The sequence below is a fragment of the Mustela nivalis genome, assembly GCF_964662115.1.
Source record: "Mustela nivalis genome assembly, chromosome: 9".
Lineage (NCBI taxonomy): Eukaryota > Metazoa > Chordata > Mammalia > Carnivora > Mustelidae > Mustela > Mustela nivalis.
Window position 1 is genome coordinate 31,351,438 of NC_139028.1, and position 21,558 is coordinate 31,372,995.

The window sequence follows — 21,558 nt, forward strand, 5'->3', positions numbered from 1 at the left end:
CCAAAAGGCAACAGAGAAAAAAACTGGAGTCAAAACAAGTTCTCGGAATTCACAAGCAGTAGGTCCCTGGAGGAACCCTATTCCACCTCCAGCACTTTGGGTAATCAGAGCAGACAGACAAACGTCTTTTATGTAGGAGGTCCTCCTGGTTTTCCGGGGAGAAACTATGACCAAAAGCCAGGACTAATAACTTGGTTTCTAAGCCACAAGTTTAACGATCTAAAAGCCAAAAATCATTTTACTCAGAGTCACAGCATCTTTAGAAGGTGAAAACCATCCCTCTCTAAATCCTCAACCATCTTCATCTCAGAGAAAAAAAATGGAAAGATTGGCCTAACCCTGGAATTTCCTGGTCTTAGTGGATTTACGACCAAAGATCCAGCGGATGACCCCGGTCATAACTGCTGGCTACACAGCAAATTCAATTATCCTAAATTCCAGGACACCGCCCTTCTTCCTGTCCCTCACCCCTTCCTTATCATAACCTTTCCTGGGCCATCAACCCCCGCTGGGTTGTCTGAACCCACATTTAATCTCTCAGCAAAGCTCACTCAGAGCTAACATCAATGCTGGGGACATCTCATCGGAGGGACAAAACTACATTTTTGGTGAAGAGCAGTGACATCAATTCAGCCCCAGCCAGGCTCAACCAGCACGAAGGATTAAGTAAATCAGTCCTGTCCCCCCTCTTTCCAGCCATCTCCAAGGATGGAGAAAACAGCATTAGGATGTGAGAAGTTGCTGCTTGATCGACCAGCTCTTGGTTTCAGCTTGGGTGGTGATCTTGGGGTTGTGGGATCGAGTCCCTTGCGGGGCTCTGTGCTCAGCACTGAGTCTGCTAAAGTTTCTTTCTCCCTCTCCCTCTGCCCCTGCCAACTCCCCCAAATAAATAATCTTTTTAAAAAAAAGTTTGAGAGAAGCACTGCTAAGTTCTTTACTTGCTAAGCCAATTACTGTCACCTCATTCTGAACCCCTCAAGGCTTACCTGAAGCTCTTGGCTTGGCTGTCCTCGGGTCACGGCCCAAGGGTGGTGGTTAGGAGAGTCCTACGTCACAGGGCAGCCCTGGCTCTTCCCTGAGTGCAGCGGTGGGCATGGCAGGCACCCAGACTGGCTGGCCAAGGCCACCCCCTACTGTCACAGTCACAGTTCGAACGACGCAGCCCAGCGTCTCCTCTGAGAGCAGCCCCCAGCGTCAGCTGCCAGGACACATTTAACTTCCACGCTTCACCTGGAAATCTTAAATTCTGTTATGAGAGGCCTAAAAATGTCATTATTTTATTCCAAGATGCTACATGGCCACTGGACTTAGACTAAAACGTGGCCTTTTGGGGAGGAAGGAAGTAACCCTGAGTTAAGTAGGTTATCAATTTTCATCTAATCCTTACAGCAAGCCAGGGAGGTAGAGACTACTGAGCCCAATTGTGGTGGAGGATTTCAAGGCTCTGAAATTACCTTAGTAGGTGGACTTGCACGCAGGCCTGCTGTGTCCCCCTGAAACGCGAGGGAGCCCACGGCACCTTCTGACTCTTCTGGGGTTTTCCACCTGTGGGAACTCATCTCCTCAACACCTGCCAGAGGAGACAGAACAGCCCAGAGAGCTGTTTCACCTCAGAGCTGAAACACAACGCACTTAATAGTTTTCAAAGCGTCTTCACGTTTGTTTTTTGTTTTTGTTTTTTTCCTGGAATAACCTCACTCTGCATATTTGACTTATTTCCGTGTTTATCATCTGTCTCTCCACGCTGGAGTGTAAGGCCCATGAGGGCCTGGTTTTATCCATTTTGGTCCAGGCTGCAGCCGGGGCCTTGAACTGTAGTAGGCGCTGGATAGGCGATGAGCACCTCTTGCACGAATGGCGGTCCTGTCAGATGTCCTTGGCTTGGTGCGCCTGTTAGGAGCAAGGGATGGGAGGCCCGGCAGCAGCCTGAGGAGGGCCAGTGTGAGGTACCTTTGGCTCTGCCTCCTGCCCAAACCCTGATTTGACAAGTAGATGCTCTTTTGGATGGAGGAGGAAGCTGCTGTCGAAGTTTCTAGAAGCCTACCTCTCCAGCAACGTTTGGTCCACCCAAGAAACGTTTGTTTTGAGAAACATTCCTGGAAGCTCTCCCCCCACCCCCACCTCGAGGTCCCAGGGGAAAGGGCCACCTGGCAGCGCCTGGTCCATGGGCCCCCCTTCCCTTCACCCCCAGCCTGGGTCCCTCCTGCAGCCCTCTGAATCCAGCCCATTTAAAATGCCCTTTGAAAAGGTCTCTGTTTGGGTGAGTGCCGTGGGCTCTGCCTAGAGAGCGGCAGATTATCTGAAAATAGGTGTTATTGATTACAACCAGGTGGTCTTTGTGGAAAGGCGTCCACTTGAACCAAAATAAATATTTGCGGGCACAAAGAACAAGCCGGGCCCTGTTGCGGGGCGGGGGGCGTGCTCGCGATCCGCGCCGGCAGCCAGCGGCCCCTTCTGGCCTTGGGCGGCCGTGGGGCGCGTCGCTGCGCAGCCCCGGGATTGTGTTTCTTCAATTAGGACAGAAACGCGCCGGGGGTGGCCTGGGGAGCACAAAGGCCCCGCCGCCTCCCGTGCCAGGGGCCCGCGGCCGAGGGCCGGCTGCAGGCTCGCAGCCCACTCCGGTCTGGCGATTGTATTTTCTTTGGCTTTCTGGCGCGCTCCTTATTATTTATTTCTTTTCTCTCTGTTTTATTTTTATTTTCAAGTTGCCGGCCGGGCTGGATGCCGTCCATTCACCCCGCTGCCTTGGAGCGCGGCGCGCAGACAGCCGGAGCCGGCTCGGGCTCAGCCCCGCGGCCCGCCGGCCGCCGGCACCTGGGGAGGGCGCAGCCGGGAGTGGGGGTCTGCAGGGAAGGGAGGGCGCTGCGGAGGAGGGGCGGAGGAGGGGGGGGGGCGTGGGCCAGGCCCCCCTGCTCAGGCAGGGGGGTCCACAGGACCTGGCCGGAGGCAAGTTGCTTTCTCGAGAAGATGACAGTAATTTGGGGTGAGATTTGGGGTCCGTTCGGGAGAAACCTGAAACTTGGACCCCTTCCTAAGCTCCCCAGTCTTCCATTCTATATGCAAACTCTGTTCCGGCCCTCCTGCCCGGTTACCCACGGACAGCTTCTGGGGAGGAGGAGCTCCCGTGGCTCCCACTCCCTTCCCCAGGCTCTGAGCAGTCTTTTCCTGCCTCCCCAGATGCCAAACTTCACTTCTCAGGAGTCAGCGGTGACTTTGTATGTCCAGGAGAGAAGGGAGGCAGCCGGAGGGAGTTGTCCAGTGCCAAGGGTGGAGGCCTGGAGGCTGAAAAAGATAACAGGCATAGGAAGCAGGAAGGGCCTACCTCAGAGTGATTCCGGAAAGCAGATAGAAAAGCTGAGGCCAGAAAAAAGAGAGACAAGAAAGAAATCAGGGAGAGAAAGATGCAGTAACACATTCCTGCCAAGGTCAGATCACAGGAGAGCCTAGAGCGGTGCTGACCAGGCAGGAGAGGGATCAGAAAAGAATGCCACAGAGCTCCTCTTCCGAACTCCTCCCTAGCCCAGCGTCCTCTTCCTTTCAAAAGACATTCCTGCTGGCTGCTAAAGAGCCAGGGGTCTGTTAGTGAGCAGCGGCCTGAGTGCTATAAAGTAGAATTTCAAGACGTTTAGAAACATCCCTGCCTCGGTCTCTCTTTGGCAGCAATTCCCTCTCCTCTCTAGGTCATAGCAAGAGCTGCCATGAAGTCCAGTGTGGCTTGAGCAGTAAGCCACAGGCCAGCCTGCGGGGCTAGGGGAACTTTCCAATCCAGGAGGGAACCAGGCACATCATTATGCCTCAGGGAACCAGCCCTGAGAAGTCACTTCTGAAAGGAAACTGCCTGCTCGAAGCCCGAGCACCACCAGTGAGGGGCAGCTGGTTACCGGGAACTTCTGTCCCTGCATCAGGCTGATGTAAAACTTGGGAGCAAGAATTACCTTGTCATGGTAGAAGCATGTCAGCAGGCTCCACCAGGAGCCACGCCGTTCCCTGATTGGCAAGAAAGAGATGGCCTAGCAGTGGATGATTTGATTATTGCTTGTAGCCACAAACGCATAGGCAGGTGGCAATGAAGCAGATTTATTTTTAGAGCCAAAAATGATCTTAAAGGTTATGTCATTCATTGGTTCCACCGCTCATCAGAAAGCCAGTTCCAGTGTACAGGTCTTTGGAATTCCCTCAAGCAACGAAAGATTCTAATTCCAGAGTGTGCAATGGGACCTGGGGATCCTGCACTTGTGACAAATGCTCTCAGGGGGTTGTGGACACAGGGTGAGCAGGCACATACCCTCAGCAGTGTGCTGATAAGTGCTTAACAATGGGCCCTTACGGGGGCGGGGGGGGTTGGAAGCAGGGTTCTGATTTGTAGCCATTGTTGATTTCCAAGTTGTAAATTTTGAGCTACTGTATGAAGACTCTGAACTCAGAGGAAAGAGACCTTCAGAATTGGCTCCTGTAACCTGGACCCTCCTGAGAGCCAAATAACAGTGAAGTGGCTGGTCCCTGGGGGCGCAGCCAGGAAAGGAACATAGATTCAGGGCTCTCTGCCCACTGCATCGCCCCACACTGCACTGTCCTCTTACTTAGCAGAAATCATGACAGCATAGTCCACCGGCGAGCCCCTCACACTGATGGCTTTGACCACAGCCAGAACGCAGCCAGGAAGCAGAAAAGAAACAAAGTCTCCCAGTCTGTCTTTCCTTCCTCTTCCTTTTGCGATCAAAGTCATTAAGAATGTTGTACGGCTGCAGGAAAAACCCGAGTGCCCAGCTCCTGGGGTTTGTGTCCTTTGCGGGGAAAGTGAAAGAGGCAAGGGAATGATTCTGGGAAATGTGGGCAGAGTCTGGGCAAATTTCAGAGGCCAAATAGAAGGCATTTTTGCCAGCTGGCCTGGGGTGATTCTATGCAGGGGCTCAGAGACACTGTGGCGGTCTGGAGAGGGGCAGGAGAGGGGGGTGATCGAGTTGGGACGGAAGGGCACAAAGGGAAGGGCATGGTTCATCTTTCCGTGTTTCATGCAGAGCTGACATCAGAAAACCTCTAGCAACTGGGTTCACATGAAAAGTACATTAAAAAACAAAAGAAGCATCCGATAAGATCCTCCAGAACTCTGGGAGTTTAGAGGTAGTCTTTCTTTAGAGACATTCCCTCCCACAGAGTCAGGTTCGTAATGATTCAGACCTCTGCTGGGTCTTGCTTACTCAGAGCTCCAATTCACAGAGTCACGGGATTGTAGAGTTCATTCTAGAAATAAGGAAAACTTGAGGCCCGGAGAGGTAATGTAATTTGTCCAAGATCGCCCTATTTGTTCACCGGCAGTTGGAAGGTCAGATGTCCTAGGTCTAGGTGAGACCCAGACCATCATCTAGACCCTGGATACTACGATACACTCTCTCTGAGTTATCCCTGCTTAAAATTAGTGTAAGAAAATGCATGGCTATAAAAGTCTGCAAAATACAGACTACTAAAAAATGACATTAAACAAGCCTTGTGCTACCACCCAAAGATGATCCGATACTGACTGCGAATCCCTGCCTCTTGCTTCCACCTATGATCTGTGGTTCTCAGTCTCACTGTATATTGGCAGCTCCAGGAAAGCTGGTAAAATTCCCTGTGAAGCTGGAAAAATCCCAATGCCCAGGTTGTCTCCCTACAGAATTAAATGAGAATCTGGGGTGGGGGGGGAGCATCAGTATTTTTTGAAGCTCCCCAGATGACACCCGTATGCCAGTATGTGCCTAGGGTTGAGGGCCACTGGAGCACTCCCAGGAGCACTCCCCAGTCCTGATCTTTACCCTCAGCCTTCTATCTTCTGGCTAACTCTTCCTTGAGGCCTCGGGTTTCACCTTGATATCTGCTCCTCACAGCCTCTCCTTGGTGCCCCAGACTGGTTTAGAACTCCTAATGCCCTGTCTCCCCTTTGACAGCTGCATTTCCTGTCCGTTGCCTCTAGGATATGAGCTCCACTATGCTTCTAGCACATTCTATCTCCCAGTGCACGTCCAGGACCTTGCTGAGCACCCATGTCTCTACGGAAAATAGCGTGGTATTACACTCTGTCAGGGTCTACACCGCTTTTCACCCATTTCCCAGTTGGGGCACACTTAGGTGTTTCATCACTACCAACAGTCCAGTGACACAGACCCTTGTGTACGTCTTTCTATGACTTAAGCTACCCGATGCCTGCAGTAGAAATACTCCCATAAAAGAAAATCTTACTTTATCATGGACTCTGTTTTCTTGTAGGTTTTCCCCACCGATCCTCTACACAACTTTGTGTTCTTATTAACTTCATCTTAGGATGAGAAAGCTAAGACTCAGAGGTTAAGTCCCTTGCCAAAGTCATAAAAAAGCCTGGAAGAGTCAGTATTGTAACCAAGGCCTCCGGGTGACCTGAGTTGGCCTGTTATTGGGGAAAGCCTGTGAACCGTGCTTGGGTGCTGGGCTGTTCCTGTCTCCCAGGATTAAGTGAGCAAACACCAGACACCTGGGTTAAGTGGCCAGCTGTTGGTTTCCACTCAGGTCATGATCTCAGAGTTGTGAGATCGAGTCCTGCATTGGGCTCCACACTCAGCTCGGAGTCTGCTTGTCCTCTTGCTTTGCTCCCCCAACCCCGCTCTCTCTCTCAAGTAAATAAATAAAATCTTAAAAAAATAAATAAGCAAATAAATATACATGTGTAAGACTCAGATATATACCGGTTCTGCGCTCCATGGCCACATAGAGACCTTGGGCAAGTCCCAGGCTTCTCATCTGTAAGATGGGGACTAATATTATTAATTCAGCTTCATGGTGGAGAAGATGTAAAGCATCTCAGCTCTAGTGGACTTTTAATACATGATAACTTTCTCTATTGCCGCCCTTATCTCTCTAGAGTTGTGAACTTCGACATCACAATTTCATTTTGCAAATGAAAAAGTCTTCAGAGACATTTTATCGGCCCAGCAATGTTTAGACGATCCAGATATTTTTATGCATTTCTGTTAACTATTCTAAGCATGATAGCTATTAAAGAGCTCTCCGGGCGTGCCAGAGCTGGCTCTCCACCACTTAAGGGCTGCTGGAGGCCAACTTTTCCATCCTGCGGCTTTCTCTCTGCGATCTAGAGGTGTATGGCGCCACCTACTGGCCAGAGGCACACTGTATTCCCAGAAAGTGTGGGCAGCTTTAGACAAACCGCTAGTGGAGGGTCCCCTCATTTTAGACTTCCTCTCTAATCAACTCAGTGGTATCACCTGTTTCTGCTCTCCTAGTCACGTGGTGGAAGGTCTGAAGCAAGTGATGCTTTCCAAGGGCCATTGAGACCCATTGGACAAGTCATTTCTTTCCGGAACTCTTGGTTTCTCCACCTGTAAACAACAAGGTAGGATCAGGAACAGGATCACAAGTCCTGTTCACTGTTAAGCTTCTAGGCTTCTGCGCATGGGCAGGGAAAGCAGATGGGAGGGATGGGAGGAAGATGAGCTACCTCTTCTCAGGTTCTGTTCAAGGCTGGGAACAGAAATGCATGGAATCTAGGGAGTAAGCAATGATGAGGCTCAGGGTCAGAGGCACAGAGTGGCCCGAACCACTACCTTCTCCTTGCCGGTCATCAGCAAAACCACCACTTTACCATCACTCACCACCCAGGGAGAGCCTGCAGTAGGCCCTGTGCTCACCGCTTCACCTAAAACTACGTTCCATATTATTTCACGTTGCTGTCCTTCCAGAAACTCACATAGATATTAATTACCATTATTTACAACTGGAAAAAAAAGGTTCAGAAAGGTTAAGAACTGGTTGTAGATGAGATGGCCAGTAAATGGGAGGGCTGAGCCTGTCTTCAAAGCCACTGAACGTCACACTATATTTCCTGCCTTCAAACTTTCTTTATTACCTACATTTTTTTCCTTGCATGCTTGCATCAGGGTAGAGCCTTAAGAGGTGGTCACAGATTCGGGCTGTGATATGGGGAACAGACAGAGCCATCAAGATCATTACGGTCTCGAACTGCAACTCTTGAGTCAGCTGAAACTAGTTTTGCTGTTGGCCCAAAGAGCCCACTAACTAGTGAATCGCCTCCTTCTTACTTCCTTGGGATAGATGAAGTCCCTTCCTTGACCATGGGAATGAGCTTTTCACCTTCTTCTTGGCTGCTTGGATACCAAGCGCAAGGGCAGATGCAGCCAGCCTTACCCCACAACACAGTTCAAGTACGTGGTGCCTTCTCCATTCCCCGACTTGAACTTACCAGCCCTCTGGTCCCAGCAAACAATCCCCTGACCTTGGCTTCCATCCTCCTGGGAAGCTTTCTTTCAGGAACAGTGAGCCCTGGGTGTGAGGGCTGTGGGTGGTCCAGGGAAGAGCACTAAACAAACCAGAAAACAGAAGCCCTGGGCTCTGGCCCTTGCTTTCCCATCTGTGGCTAAGTGACCTGGGCAAGTCCTAGGGTCTCTGAACGTATTTTACTCCCCATCCCCCTCTGAAAAATGAGGGTGGTGGCACCTTCCTTCCCTCCCTTGAAAGCTAATTTCCACCTCCAATTTTTTCTCCAATCCATCCTACACCACCCCAAACCTGTGACTCGCGACCATAAATGGCTACTTCCCTCCACACTCTGTGCCAATGGGGCGGCCATGTAAACCAGCCTATCACCTCCCAGAAGCCCCATGCAAATGTATATCCTGTCCTTCTGTTAGCCTGGGACTTACCTGCCCACCTGGCCGCCCTCACCCCTCCCTATGTCAGACCTCCTCTGAGTATTAAGCCCAGTCGGGTGCCATCCTGAAGAAGACTTCCCCACCTCTACCTCCCTCGGGATTTTTTTTCACACTCCTACTGAGTGTTTTATTTATTTAATTCATTTAGTTGTTTTAATCTTAATATTTGTGCATGGAATTTTGCATACAATTGGTGGGTTCCCTGATCTCCCAACCTCCAAAGAGTCCATGGAACCCAATCAGAAGAGATGACCCAGAATGTCCTGGGAAATGAATCCCCCCACTCCTTAGCAGAGACCCCAGACCATGTACAGGAATGAGGATGTTTTCCTTGAGAGCACCTGTTCTTTCTTTCTTTTTAAGATTTCATTTATTTATTTAACAGAGAGAGAGATTACACAAGCAGAGGGAGAGAGGGAGCAACCGACAGTGGGCAGTTGAGCAGAAAGCCCGAGGCGGGGTTCGATCCCAGGACTCTGGGATCATGACCTGAGCGAGGCAGATGCTTAACCAAATGAGCCACCCAGTTGCCCCCTGTTCTGACTTTCTAACTGGCCAAAATTCCAAGGAGTTTTGATCCCTAAAGAGCTGCTGCTCCCAGGCAAATTGTCTCCTGCTGAGAACCCTCCTTCTGGAAGGGTGAGCTCATCCTCAGAGTAAGGCCTGCAGGCCCTCTGCAAAGAGGAATGCAAACCAGGCACATCCACAATCTCTCAGGCCTAGGACAGCAGGACAGGGGCCTCTGGAGCAAGATTCCAGCAACTTTGGCAAAAGCCAGAGAAGAACAGTGGAGAGGAGGATCCCAGCGATGTTGTTATCATCAGCAATTACCCTAACGTGGCGATCTGCAGGATATATTGTTAAGGGAACAAAACACTGTGGGACAATGTTCCTAGAATGCTACCTTTTGTGTAAGAATGGGGAGATATAAATATGTATGTTTTGCTTATACTTTTCCAAATGAAACAGTAGCATGATAAACTAATAAGAATGGTTACCTTTCCAGAAGAAGAAGGGAAGAGGGAGAGCACAGACCAAGCAATGAATTTTCCGTACTCTAGTCTATGATTTTTGAAACCACATAAATTCTTTGCATAATTGCTGAAACAGTTATATCAAGTGGGGAACAATCAACAAGCTCTAATAATTGGTTAAAAAACAAAACAAAAACAAAAACCTGAGACATCTGAACCTAACTGTGAATTGGGTACACAATCACAAAGGGAAGCGCTCCTTCCCGTAATTTTAAAACCATTTGTTGACAATATATCCCTGGTAGGACATATTATAAAGACTTTTTTAAATCCCAACCAATTTTAAAACTGTAGTCAATAGTCCTGTTGTTAACAATCATGTCAATGTCACCTACGAAAACTATACTAAGCACATGGGCATCAGGTGAGAAAATCACATTCTCCATAATCAACTGTCTTCCAGCTTAGCTCTGGCCCATGAGGCTGGTGTGAGCCCCTCAGGATCCTTTCTGACCCTGCTAAAAATCATCCTTCCTTCCTCATTCTAGCATCCCCAGTGCCTGGCTCACAGCAGGCCTCCGGTTTGAAATGAAGTCCCAGGCCCCAGGATCCTACTCAGATTCCCTCAACTCACAGCCTATCCAGTATTCAGGAGGCCTCAGTCCTATCACTTACTTCTGGAGGCTTCCTCTGGTCTCTGTACCAGCCCTTCCCAGGCCTGTGCATTCTGGGCTCTTGGCGCCTTTCAGCCCCTCTGCTCCAAACCCACACTCCCACCTTGTTCCACCACGTCAATAATCATTTACTGTTCATAAGGGATCCTTAGGTCCCTCATTTTATTTAATTCTCCCCTTACCTCTTTTTCAAAGCTCAGTTTTACACATCATAAAAATGTCATCAGAGATGAAATGAAGTCATCTATCAAAGCCCTTCAGCTGGTGATTGAGGTAGCTTGTCAAAAGTCATTTGGATGGATATTGCTTCAAATCCACTCCTAACCATATTGATTCAAGCAAATCCTTCATTCATCCATTTACTGATTCAAAATCCACTTACTGGCCATGGGAGACACGGTGTTGGTGCCAGAAACACAGAGGTGAATGAAGAATGTAGACGCTGTCCTACAGGAATAAGGGAGGCTCCACTGTCCATCTGTCAAAATGGAAATAAGATCTGCCTCTACCTCCAATGCAAGACTACTCAGAGATCAAAATAAAAGGACACGTAACTACGTGTATAGTTAGCATATACGTAGATGTACAAAGATAGTTTGCACCAGCCTAGGAAAATCTTCAGGATAGCCATGAAATTTCTAGACGCTGACTTAGCCAATTACCCAGAGGCCTCGGTGAAACACAACCTCTTCCTAGAACGTGGAAGTCCACAGAGGTTCATTAAGCACCAGCCAGGGGCTCTAGCCTGTGCTGAGCAATAAGGGGTTCCTCCCAAATACGTGCCAACTCTCCTTGGGTTCAAGGTAAATGTCTGATGGCCCTGGTGGGTCCTTTCAGAGGGAGGGCCCATGGTAGGATGCAGACTTGAACTCTTTTAAACATGTGGGCTTACAAGACAGATCAGAACTTGAATCCCAGCCCTGCCATTTACTAGCTAGTAACTCTGGATAAGTTCCTTACCTGAGCTGCCTCAAGTGAAAAATAAATGTAAAAATAGTACCTTCTGGAGCCATTGGGGAAGTTAAATAAGGTAATGTATAGGAAATGCTTAAAACAGAACCTCAAACATAGTAGGAAAGAACTCAGTAAGTAGCCCCTGGCATTATGTTTCTTCTGTGATAGCCTAGGTCTTGGGGTGTCTCATGAGCCTAAAAGATGCCCATGTCTTCCACAACACCCAGGGCAGTCAAAGATGCTTGCTTTGGAGATGCAGGAGTGCCCTTCCCCAGTCCCTAGCCCCTGCAGCCCCAAGTGCAGATCTCCCTGTCTGCAGGGCTTGGCTCCAAGGAGTCCAGCTGGGTGCATCTGGCTGGGGAGATTAAATTATTTTTGAATTCCTAACTGAATGTTCTTTTAATGGAAACTCAATGACAGGCATTGAAATAGATTTCCTCCATAACCCCTCCTCCCGCGGCGCCCCCCCACACGGCTCTGTGTTGCGCTGTTCCCGATAACCTTTATTCCCTACCCCTGGACTTTTATCTCCCCAGTGACAAACAGCCCTTTCTGGACAGAAAGAGGAAATTCCAGTCATTGTTCTCAAACTTCTGGCTTCCAAAATAAAATGCTCTATCTCCCCTGTCAAGCTTTGATTGACACGCACTTCCTGTAATGGCAGACAACAACGGCCCAGGGGCGGGCTCAGGGGCTCATTTGCATTCTTCGCATCAGAGGTTTTCAAGTTTGTTCTAGATGGGGAAAGATCCCCTGTGTTATGCACCGAACCTCCCGTGGAGAAGCCGTGTCCCATTTTGTGGAAAAAATCTCCAAGGAAGCCACCTCCACTGTCCACGCAGTCCACCAGCAAAGTTCTTTGCTGTCTTGTGAGTCGCCCATTAGCCATGGAAAGAGACACTCGAATCCTCTCACTTCTTAGATTTGGCAACTTAGAGGGGATTTTTTTTTTTTTTTTTAAGAGGATCTTTTCTGTCTACCCTTTCTCTCTTGGAAAACAAATTTGTAGATCACCTCTCAAATCTTAAATCTGAATATTGGTACCAGAGTGGACCTAAGTCCTGGCACATTAAACCAGGTTGGGACTCTCCAAATCAAAACCCCCATAGCAAGAAAACTAAATTAGGCACTTCAAAGGGAGTCAGTACCCAGGAAAACTCTGAATATGGTACAGTGTGATGGTATGCAATTTTTCTTGGAAAGAATAAATACTGGGATAGATAATTCAGTAAATCTAACAATATGGCACACCTGTAGCAATTACAGTGCTAATACGGTCTGCTCCTCCTGGGAACAATGTTGTTTCATTGGAATAAAAACCCTGCCTTTAGCATTTGCATTAACCTTTAGGCAAGTTAGCCTTCTGGAACCTTCTATTTCCCATTTATTTTCTTTACTCACTGAGATTCTATGTCTTCAGTCACCCCCTGTTTTTAAACATCCAGGTTTTTTATGCTGCTTTTGGGTTCCAGCCACCCCTTAGGATTATTAAAAGATCCTGTGGACCCTCATTTCCTCAGGGTTTTATTGGATATAAGTATATTAATGGTTGCTAGAGTTTGGATGGGAATATTCATGAAGAAAGAGAAGCCAGGTAGCAGAATGCCTTAATCCTTATAAAAGAATATTTGAAAGCACAGATTTCCACTGCATAACCTAAAAGGAGATGCCAATCACAAAGATTCCAGTTGTTAAGCTCTCTTAACCATCAAAAGGACTAGATTTACAAGATCATTTCACTTCCACCAAATCCCAAGCATACTATTAATGAGCAGAACAGACCAGAAGGAATGTGTTCTGACCCGCCAGTTTGTGAAGGGACTACAGAGCCATAAAACCTCATGACAGTGGGCCAGCAGAGAATTCTGGCTTCGTTGGGCTTGCCATACCTCATTTCTTTTAGCTTTGTCAATAGACCAAATTGCAGGGCCGGCACACTTACAGGCACGGACTAATCTCTCGTGTAAGCCAGTTGCATCCAGCGTTAAGGCCACTGACAAAGTACACAACTCTTAGCCCATCAGACTTTGTACTGGTCTTGCTCAGAATGACCAGAGCATGTGTATGAATCTGAACAAACTCATACCAGGTCTGGGAAGACATAACCATCATAAGTGAAAACTGCCACCACCGCCATTTGTGCCCAAGACACACTGGAGTGATCATCAGGAATGGCACAGAAAGAGGCATGTCTGTAACCACAGGGTCATTTTCTCGAGGGTGAGCTGGCATCCAGATGGTCCTATTTGCCATCTTCCCATCCCACCCACATCACCCAGGAGAAAGTCCACCCTCAGCAAGAGGGATGTCCCCTATTGGTCTGTTACAATAACTTTAAGCACAATAACTGACCCTTTTGGAACCACATGCACAGTTTCAAAATTTAATTTATGAATCAACACACTGAAAACATTTTGATTTCTATGGTGCTTTGAGTCCCATTCCTTCCAGAATAGATTCAAAATCATGGAGGTGGAGGACCGAATGAGACATTCATAGTAAAACCCTTCCCTAAGAATCAATCCTTATATTAAATTGGTCCCTTTGAGGAAGATGTCTTGTTGGCCCTCAGAGGAAAACACACCTCATGTTTGCCTCCCTGTGGGGTCACAGACTCTTTCCTATCCACAAGTCTTCTTTAGCAACAGCATTTCAGTACAAACTCAAGGCACAAAAACACAAGATAATTTTTCTCTCAGAAGCACTGGAAGTGCTGTCCCTCCTAAGGTGACATTGTGCCTTTAAACTCTTCACTGCCTTCTTGGAAGGCCAGCAAATACTATTTTCATGGATTTGTAGCCCCTTATCCCACCTAGTACAAACTGGAAGAAATATCACCATTTTCAAATCAAGCATTCTTTCTTTAGGAAAATGTTCATTGAGATTTTAGGGTGATGATTTATCCTCTGTATAAATGTACCATTTGATATCATTTGGACCAAAACCCAACTTGGGCTGCAGCATCTGGATGTGCTATAAAGCAGGTTAAGCTCAGTGTTCCTCCCCACGTTGATAGGTAGAGATGCAAAGTCGGTGGCCTGAGCCTTCCCTTGCTCTTCAGGAAACACAACATGACCCAGACTAAGATGGAAGCTCTAAAAACCAGGGCTGGAGAAGCTCAGAGCCTCACAAATGTTCTTGGAGTACCAGTCTTTTCTTACCATCTCTGATTAGTTCATCTCCTCCAACCAACCAAAAATGGCTCTCCCAAGGGAGACCATCTTTCCTTGATAAAAGCCACCAATGTTAAAATAAAAGTGGCTTGTTTCTTATCAGTAGAATCAAAATTAGAATATGGTTTTCCCCTGATCCTTTCTAAAGCTCATAACTTCTTTAAGGAGACTTTTAAGATTTCATTTGGCCTGTCTATGAAACTTTTGAGGATACTGTTTCTATCAACACTGCATGATTTCAAATAATTGTATTCAAGATTCCAAGTGAACTCCTATGGCTTCCATATTGCCATTTCCTATAAGAATATTGCATGTTCTAATGCAGTTGCCTTGTAGAGCTATGTGTCTTATAAGATTGTGGCTGTGGGGTTCAAGGGGCATGGTGCTGATAGACATTGAAGGCTCTTGTTCTAATTTCATATCCTATATCCTCAAATTGTTGATTGCTTCCTAATACTTCTAGTCACTAGGTATCTTCAAAAATTCACTTTACTCCTGTTGAAAAGCCACTGTCACATCTTGGTGTCATCTGTTTCACTGACTTCTGACAAACTGAAGTTGGGATTGTCGTAGCCTTTCTTTATCCTGGCCCTAGCATCTCTCTCATTATAAAGGCACAAAGCACAATGAGGGGTCTCAACTTCCACAGTTTTGCTAAAGTTATGAAAATCCACTCGGTATTTCCCTTCCTTAGTCTTGGATACTATGGGAGCAAAACGGTAACCCCAGAGCACCTCTTCTGGGACATAGGATGTCCGGACTTGGCAGGTAGCACTGGTTGATTCCACTGTGCCATCTAAAAATACCACTAATTCAAAGTCTTGTTGGGGAAGGGTTTCTGCTGCCATGTTGAAGAATGGGCTGTTTTGATCAATGACATGGTAAATTGTCAATGGGGAGATGAAGAATAAATTTTCATTCCCTGCATCAACTACAAAGTTGATATTGATCTGGTCCAAAATAATAGTCTCTCCTTCAGGAGTGACTGTGGTCCTCAGGAGCTTTCCATATATGTGGCTCCCAATAAGGAGGCTCTTCCTAAGATTAGCCACACGGATTAGGAGACAAAGCTTCCCACCCCGTTTACTGATCACTGCATTCTTGCTGAAGGTAATGGTCTTGGCACGTTTCTTGGGTCTGGAGATCTTGGCTAAAATGGCACCACACATGAAAGAATTGATGATGACTCCAAGTATAGACTGGAAGATAAGGAGAAAAATGGCAGTGCCACATTGTTCTGTCACACACCTGAATCCATATCCAATGGTCACTTGTGTTTCCAGAGAAAACAGAAAAGCTGAGGTCAAGCCATTAATGTTCTCCACACAAGGGGTGTGGTTGACAGAAGGATGGAACTCAGGGAGATCTTTGTGGATGTAGGCTACCGCATACCACAGAAGACCAAAGAAGAACCAACTCCCCAAGAAGGCTGAAATGAAGATGGTCATTTTGTATCTCCATTTGAGGTCAAGCACAGTTGTCCAGATGTCCACAAAGAATATAAACCTTGACTGGGCCTCCACATTGCCAAACTCTATGTTGCATCTCCCATCTTTGGAGACCAGTCTGGCTCTTTGCCGAGAATGCCCAAAAAAGTGAGCGACAAACCATTTCCGAAGATGTTTGAACATTCTTTCTGTCAACACTCTGATCTGAAATACATAAAAAACAAACAAAACAAAATGATGTTTACAGCAACAGTGGACTAGGCGACTCACATATATCAAAGACCATTCAAAACAATCTGATTTACTGATCATTAAGGAAAGCTGACAGTTTATTCTGGATACAACAATACTATTTTCCAATTGAAACTTTCCACCAGAAGATCATATTACTTAACTATAAAGAGGAAAAATAATTACAGAGAGATAGGAATAGAAGGAACTTAAGAGGGCATGTATTCAAGTGTTTCCTGACCTTAGTCAGTAACACACAAACTTAAAAATGTAGGTGATAACCAATCTATGACCTGCATTATGATTTATCTGATATAATTCTTTAAATTGATTCTCCTTTTACTTTAATAAAGTTTTGCCTTCTGCTAAGCAAAAATAGCCGTGAAAGCAGAAGCTGGAAGGACCATTTGTATTTTTTGTAATATATAAAAACAAATAACCATTAAAAGGGTTCATCAATATACTACTTAAAGTAAACCTCTTTATTGCCATTCTCACTCAATAGTAAAAGAAATCTTGTCCCAATTATTGTTCCACTTATCCAGGGAAGGCACCGAGATTCAGAAATTTTTTTTTTTAAAGATTTTATTTATTTATCAGAGAGAGAGAGGGAGAGAGGGCGAGCACAGGCAGGCAGAATGACAGGCAGAGGCAGAGGGAGAAGCAGGCTCCCTGCCGAGCAAGGACCCCAATGTGGGACTCGATCCCAGGACGCTGGGATCATGACCTGAGCTGAAGGCAGCTGCTTAACCAACTGGGCCACCCAGGCGTCCCCAGAAAATTTTAATAGTATAGCCAAAGTCATGTACTAACCAGTGGCAGGATGACAACTAAAAACATAAACCATAAGGTTCCCTGCTTCCAGTCAGGAGGAACCTCTAATAGGCTGCGTCTCAGCTATTAAATTTTATATTCTAAAGTCATATTTGCCTGAAACATTTTAAGACAAATATTGGTCACCTTCCCTTTTTCTTTTTTAAAATGCTTTAGACTATTTAGAACAGAGCTCCTTAATACAGTTTGGTCAAGTCCTACCATATGATCCCAGGAGTTTGCTCAATGGAGGTACAAGCCCCTTTCCTTTTTCTCTCCATGATATGCCAAGATTCCTAAGAGGAATAGTATGATGGTCACCATCAATATCTCACGCTTTCTTCCCTGCTTCTCAGTTGAAGGACTGGGAAGCTCTGAATTAAATAATACTCCAAATAATTCTCCATAAACATAGAACCATACTTTATTCACTCCTCTACCCCAGCTGCTAACACAGTCTATGGGCGCTCACAAGTTATTCAATGAGCATGAATGGAATAACTCAGTGAATGAAGTAAGCTCTTCAAAATACCATCTACTCAATGGTTTCTTGTTGATGATATTATTGTGACTTCCAGTTTACAGCAAGAAAATTGAAGGGATTTTCCCCTAAACAGCCAACAATGATGAAAGCCACAGTTATCAACACTAGACTACCTCCTCCCCTAGCTGTGCCCTCCCCCACTCCAAGGTGTGCCCACCATGGTTAGCAAGGTCTTCGTGGTATTTTTAATTAAATGTAAATATGTTTCTAAAATAGATTTCAAAATTCCCCTTCAAAAATGTGTTTATTCATACAAACCAGGAAGCGAAACCAACTTAGTGATACATTTTAAACAAAAGTACTATCCCACAGTGTTTTGTTCATAGCCTTAAACTAGGTGAAAACACAAGAAGCCAACACCAGGTAGAAGTGGTGAAGAGAAAACCACAGCTGTGGTGATTTGAAATTTTGAGGACAAGTTCTAAAGCTACAGAGAAAGAAAAGGCTACCAGGAGAGCAAACATCAGTGCACACACTCAGTGGGCCCTGCCCACATCCCACCCAACCCTCATGGATCTCAAGTCCCCAAAGAGTCCTAGGGGTTGGTCCCAACTGAGGCACACTGAAGAAGAGTCTGCCCCCTCCCCAGGCTCTCTCTTTTCTCCACACACACATAGTTTAACCTGGTTTACATTCCTCTCTCCCCCTGTGTCATGGAAGCTCACACACTGTTTTAAATGCTCTTTGTAGAAATAAAATAATAATTCTCAAGCCAACATTTATCAGGCAAATCCACATTCGCTTTGTCACACATTATATTTCCAGAGATGACTCCTGAAATACACCTTCTGAGTTTCTCTTCCTCACAACTTTTCTCTTTCAGTCTCAAGTTCATTTCATTTTTGAAGATAAAGAATATTTCTGTAGAATGAATAAGTAGCCTCTGATTTATCTCTTGATTAAGTCTGGGTTTCCTTGCCTGCATTATTAATAAAATATCTGCCTGGCCTTGCAAAGAGCTAAAACAAAAGCAAGTCTTCCCAGACTGTCTGCACTTACCAACATCCTAAGCATATTCCGACTTGATGTATCCATGCCTGGGGAAAGCAACGAAGTGGCCTTGGGAATTGGTCTCTGTCTGCAGGCTGATTTCTTTTAGACTCGGCCTAATTTATTTCAGGGTTTGGTCAGTGAACTGATGCTAATTTGTATTAGCTTGAAAACACTTAATTTGATAGTGGACTTGGGTGGCTTAAACCAAGGCAATTGGTTGTTCTCAGCCCAAGCCCTAAGCTGGGTATGTAGTGTTTTTTTTTTTTCCCCCAGACCTCACATGGCTTGAATACCGTCATGCTAAGACATGACAGCCCCCCAGCTAAGGTCCCTGGGCAGCAAGCATGGCATGAGTTCCAGCATTTTCCTCCTCTCCTTTGCCACGCTCTATATAGCTCTCTTGTTGTTTCTCATAGGTCATGCCTGTTAGCTTTTCACGAGAAAGAATTAGTTATCATCGATCTCTGAGCCTGTTCTCTGAAACACACTGAGATCCTGAGATTTCCAAATGTTCACAAAGATACAGGTGAATATATAGACTTAGATCAGTAAATATTTGTAAGATGAAAGTAAGGTCACACCAGGAAGAAACAAGATACTGGTCAATCTCTATATACAATAGTCTCTGTTATGTAAGAAACAGATTTAAAAAACAGCCTTTATTGTTGGAATTATTTTATAAAATCTGGCATTTACTGAAGGTACTTTTCACATGTACTGTGTTGGCCAATGCTGTGGATTTATTTACTCAAAGGGTGAGAAGAATGATACCGAAAGGATGTAAGAATATGGAATAAATCCATCCCTTGATCAAACCCACAGTTCACATGGCAGACCCATTGTAATCAGCACATAGCCTACTTTGCTTAGACAATGACATCTCATCTAGCCACAGACAGAGCAAATATGTATTTTTTTTACTACAGGGTGGTCAGAGATTGACCCTGGTTGTCTGTGTTGTATAGCATGTATGGATTTTAGGTTACTTTCTACTGAAATCAGTAAATCTTAATAGCAAGCAAAGGGCTGTACATTAGCTAATATTTACCAAGGTACTCTTAGTGGCCTGGCAAAGCAGGCAAATTCTATTATTGCCATTTTTTTTTCCCTTCAGTGCTCCAGTATTCTTGTTCTGTAAAGTGTCTGTTCTCAGGAAGTAGACTTTTTGTACACTTTCCAAACACTGAGTGTATGCTTATTGTGTAGGATTTCAAAAACAAATCAAACCTGCTCCCATTCTCAAGGGGCTTACAGTCAAATGAGGAAGTGAGCTCAGGACACCAGCAATTACAATGTGGTATGGTGTGCATCTGCCCAAAGGAACACCTTTTCTAAAAGATCTCTATCAGATGGGTATCCACGCTCTGCCCAATACTTCAGGGGACAGAAAAGTCACTGTCTTTTTGCTTTCATTAATTCATTTTTCTATCATGATTCAACAATGTTGCTGCTAGTACGTGTGTCAGGCTCTTTGCTAGACTTTAGAGATGCAATCCTTTGCCAAATGGCACCTTCCTTGTCATTGAGAAGAAGATTCCAGTCAAGTGTGGGAAGTAGGCGATGTCAAGATGAGAAACAGTAGGAATGATCTGGGGAGCATCGTTTTTTTTTTTTCCTAAGATTTTATTTATTTATTTGACAAATCACAAGTAGGCAGAGAGAGAGGGGGAAGCAGGTCCCCACTGAGCAGAGACCCCGATATGGGGCTTGATCCCAGGATCCTGGGATCATTACCTGAGCCGAAGGCAGAGGCCTTAACCCACTGAGCCACCCAGGCGCCCCTGGGGAGCATCTTATCTGACAGGCAAAGACGTGTTATCAAGGTCAAGACGTGAGGATGGTGTTAGACTCACCTGTCATAGACACTATAACTATTTGTTGGACGATCACAAAGAAATCCATCAACCCATGCATCAAAGCAATGAGTTTGCTGTCATTTCTATGGGTCTTCCTCTAATGGCGATATTTCAGAAGAGACACACCTGAGTGTGTAGTAACTAACCAACTGCACTGTAATTGTGAATGACCCAGACTCCGGGGCAACAGAAGAGAGTGTGAAGGGCTGAGAGAGAAGCCAGGTGACTGTCAGGGAGACATGAGGCTGGAAAGGCAAGCAAGGGCCACACACTCGGTGGTGGAATGCCATGTGAGATATTTTCATTGTTGACTTAAATAACAAAACCGTATGAAGAACAGTGGTCCAGTTCTGCTTCAGGGATGACTCATGGTAATTCTAATGAAGTCTGAGGTCTATTCCGCTTATGGGTCCTTAAAATTCCTGAAAATAAGCATATTTTCCTCTTGGATCTCCTTCTTCCCATAAAAATGCACCCTTCGTTTGCGTACAACGTGAGTCTGCCTTGTTGTCAAGTCTCTCACTGCCTTACTTCCGTTGTGGACATTTCTCAAGAGTTGAGATTTTTATGTTAAACGTAGGACCCACAAGCTCTGGTTCCCGAGTACAGAAGTCAAATGATTTTCTGTGGTTCCTTCTCAACCGCGGTGGAGGAGTTCAAGTTTCCATCAAATTTTGCTGCTTTGTTTAAGCCAACAATCAACTGAGTCAACAAACATTGCCAACTAAACACAGCAAGGAACTGAACAGGATTCTGGGGCACAGTCTTGGCCTTCTCCGTTAACATAATCAAGCCAACGCTTGACTTATTCAACATTTACTATGTATCAGGTGCTAGCCTAAGAAACCTTTAGAAAGAATTAGGGACCACAGCCCCTGCGCCCCAGTCCCTCACAGATAGGAAACGATTGGGTTATTGTAGTGGGGCAGGTTTGCTGCCCCAAAAGGCTTAAGCATGGGGTTTAAAACAACCATCAAAAGAGGAGACCCAGCAGGCTGGGTGTCAAGTTTACGCTCTTCTGCACACAACTTCGCTAAGGTGCACTGCACCTAGCTGCGAGGCAGAGCACTTCCTGTTTCCTATGGAAATGATCTCAAGCTATTGTAGGCTATCCACCCAACTGGGATTGCAAATGTTCAGGCCCCTGACAAGCCCTGAGTCATCTAGCTCCCGGGCTACCCCCAGAACCTACAGGAGACAGA

The 21,558-nt window shown here is 46.0% G+C and overlaps 1 protein-coding gene across 3 annotated transcripts in view; it reads right to left on the bottom strand.

Moving 5' to 3' along the window:
* Positions 1-13,667: 13,667 nt before the first annotated feature.
* Positions 13,668-21,558, bottom strand: part of KCNJ1 (potassium inwardly rectifying channel subfamily J member 1) — a 29,696-nt gene continuing 21,805 nt past the window's right edge. For 2 of the 3 annotated variants that reach the window (XM_082683362.1, XM_082683361.1), the window contains one exon: positions 13,668-16,123. In XM_082683362.1, the coding sequence (XP_082539488.1) occupies positions 14,984-16,102 (1,119 nt within the window). In that variant the 5' untranslated portion in view covers positions 16,103-16,123 and the 3' untranslated portion in view covers positions 13,668-14,983. Of the gene's footprint in view, positions 16,124-18,506; positions 18,609-21,558 lie in introns of those variants that run through there. The other variant, XM_082683360.1, reaches the window with a different exon arrangement.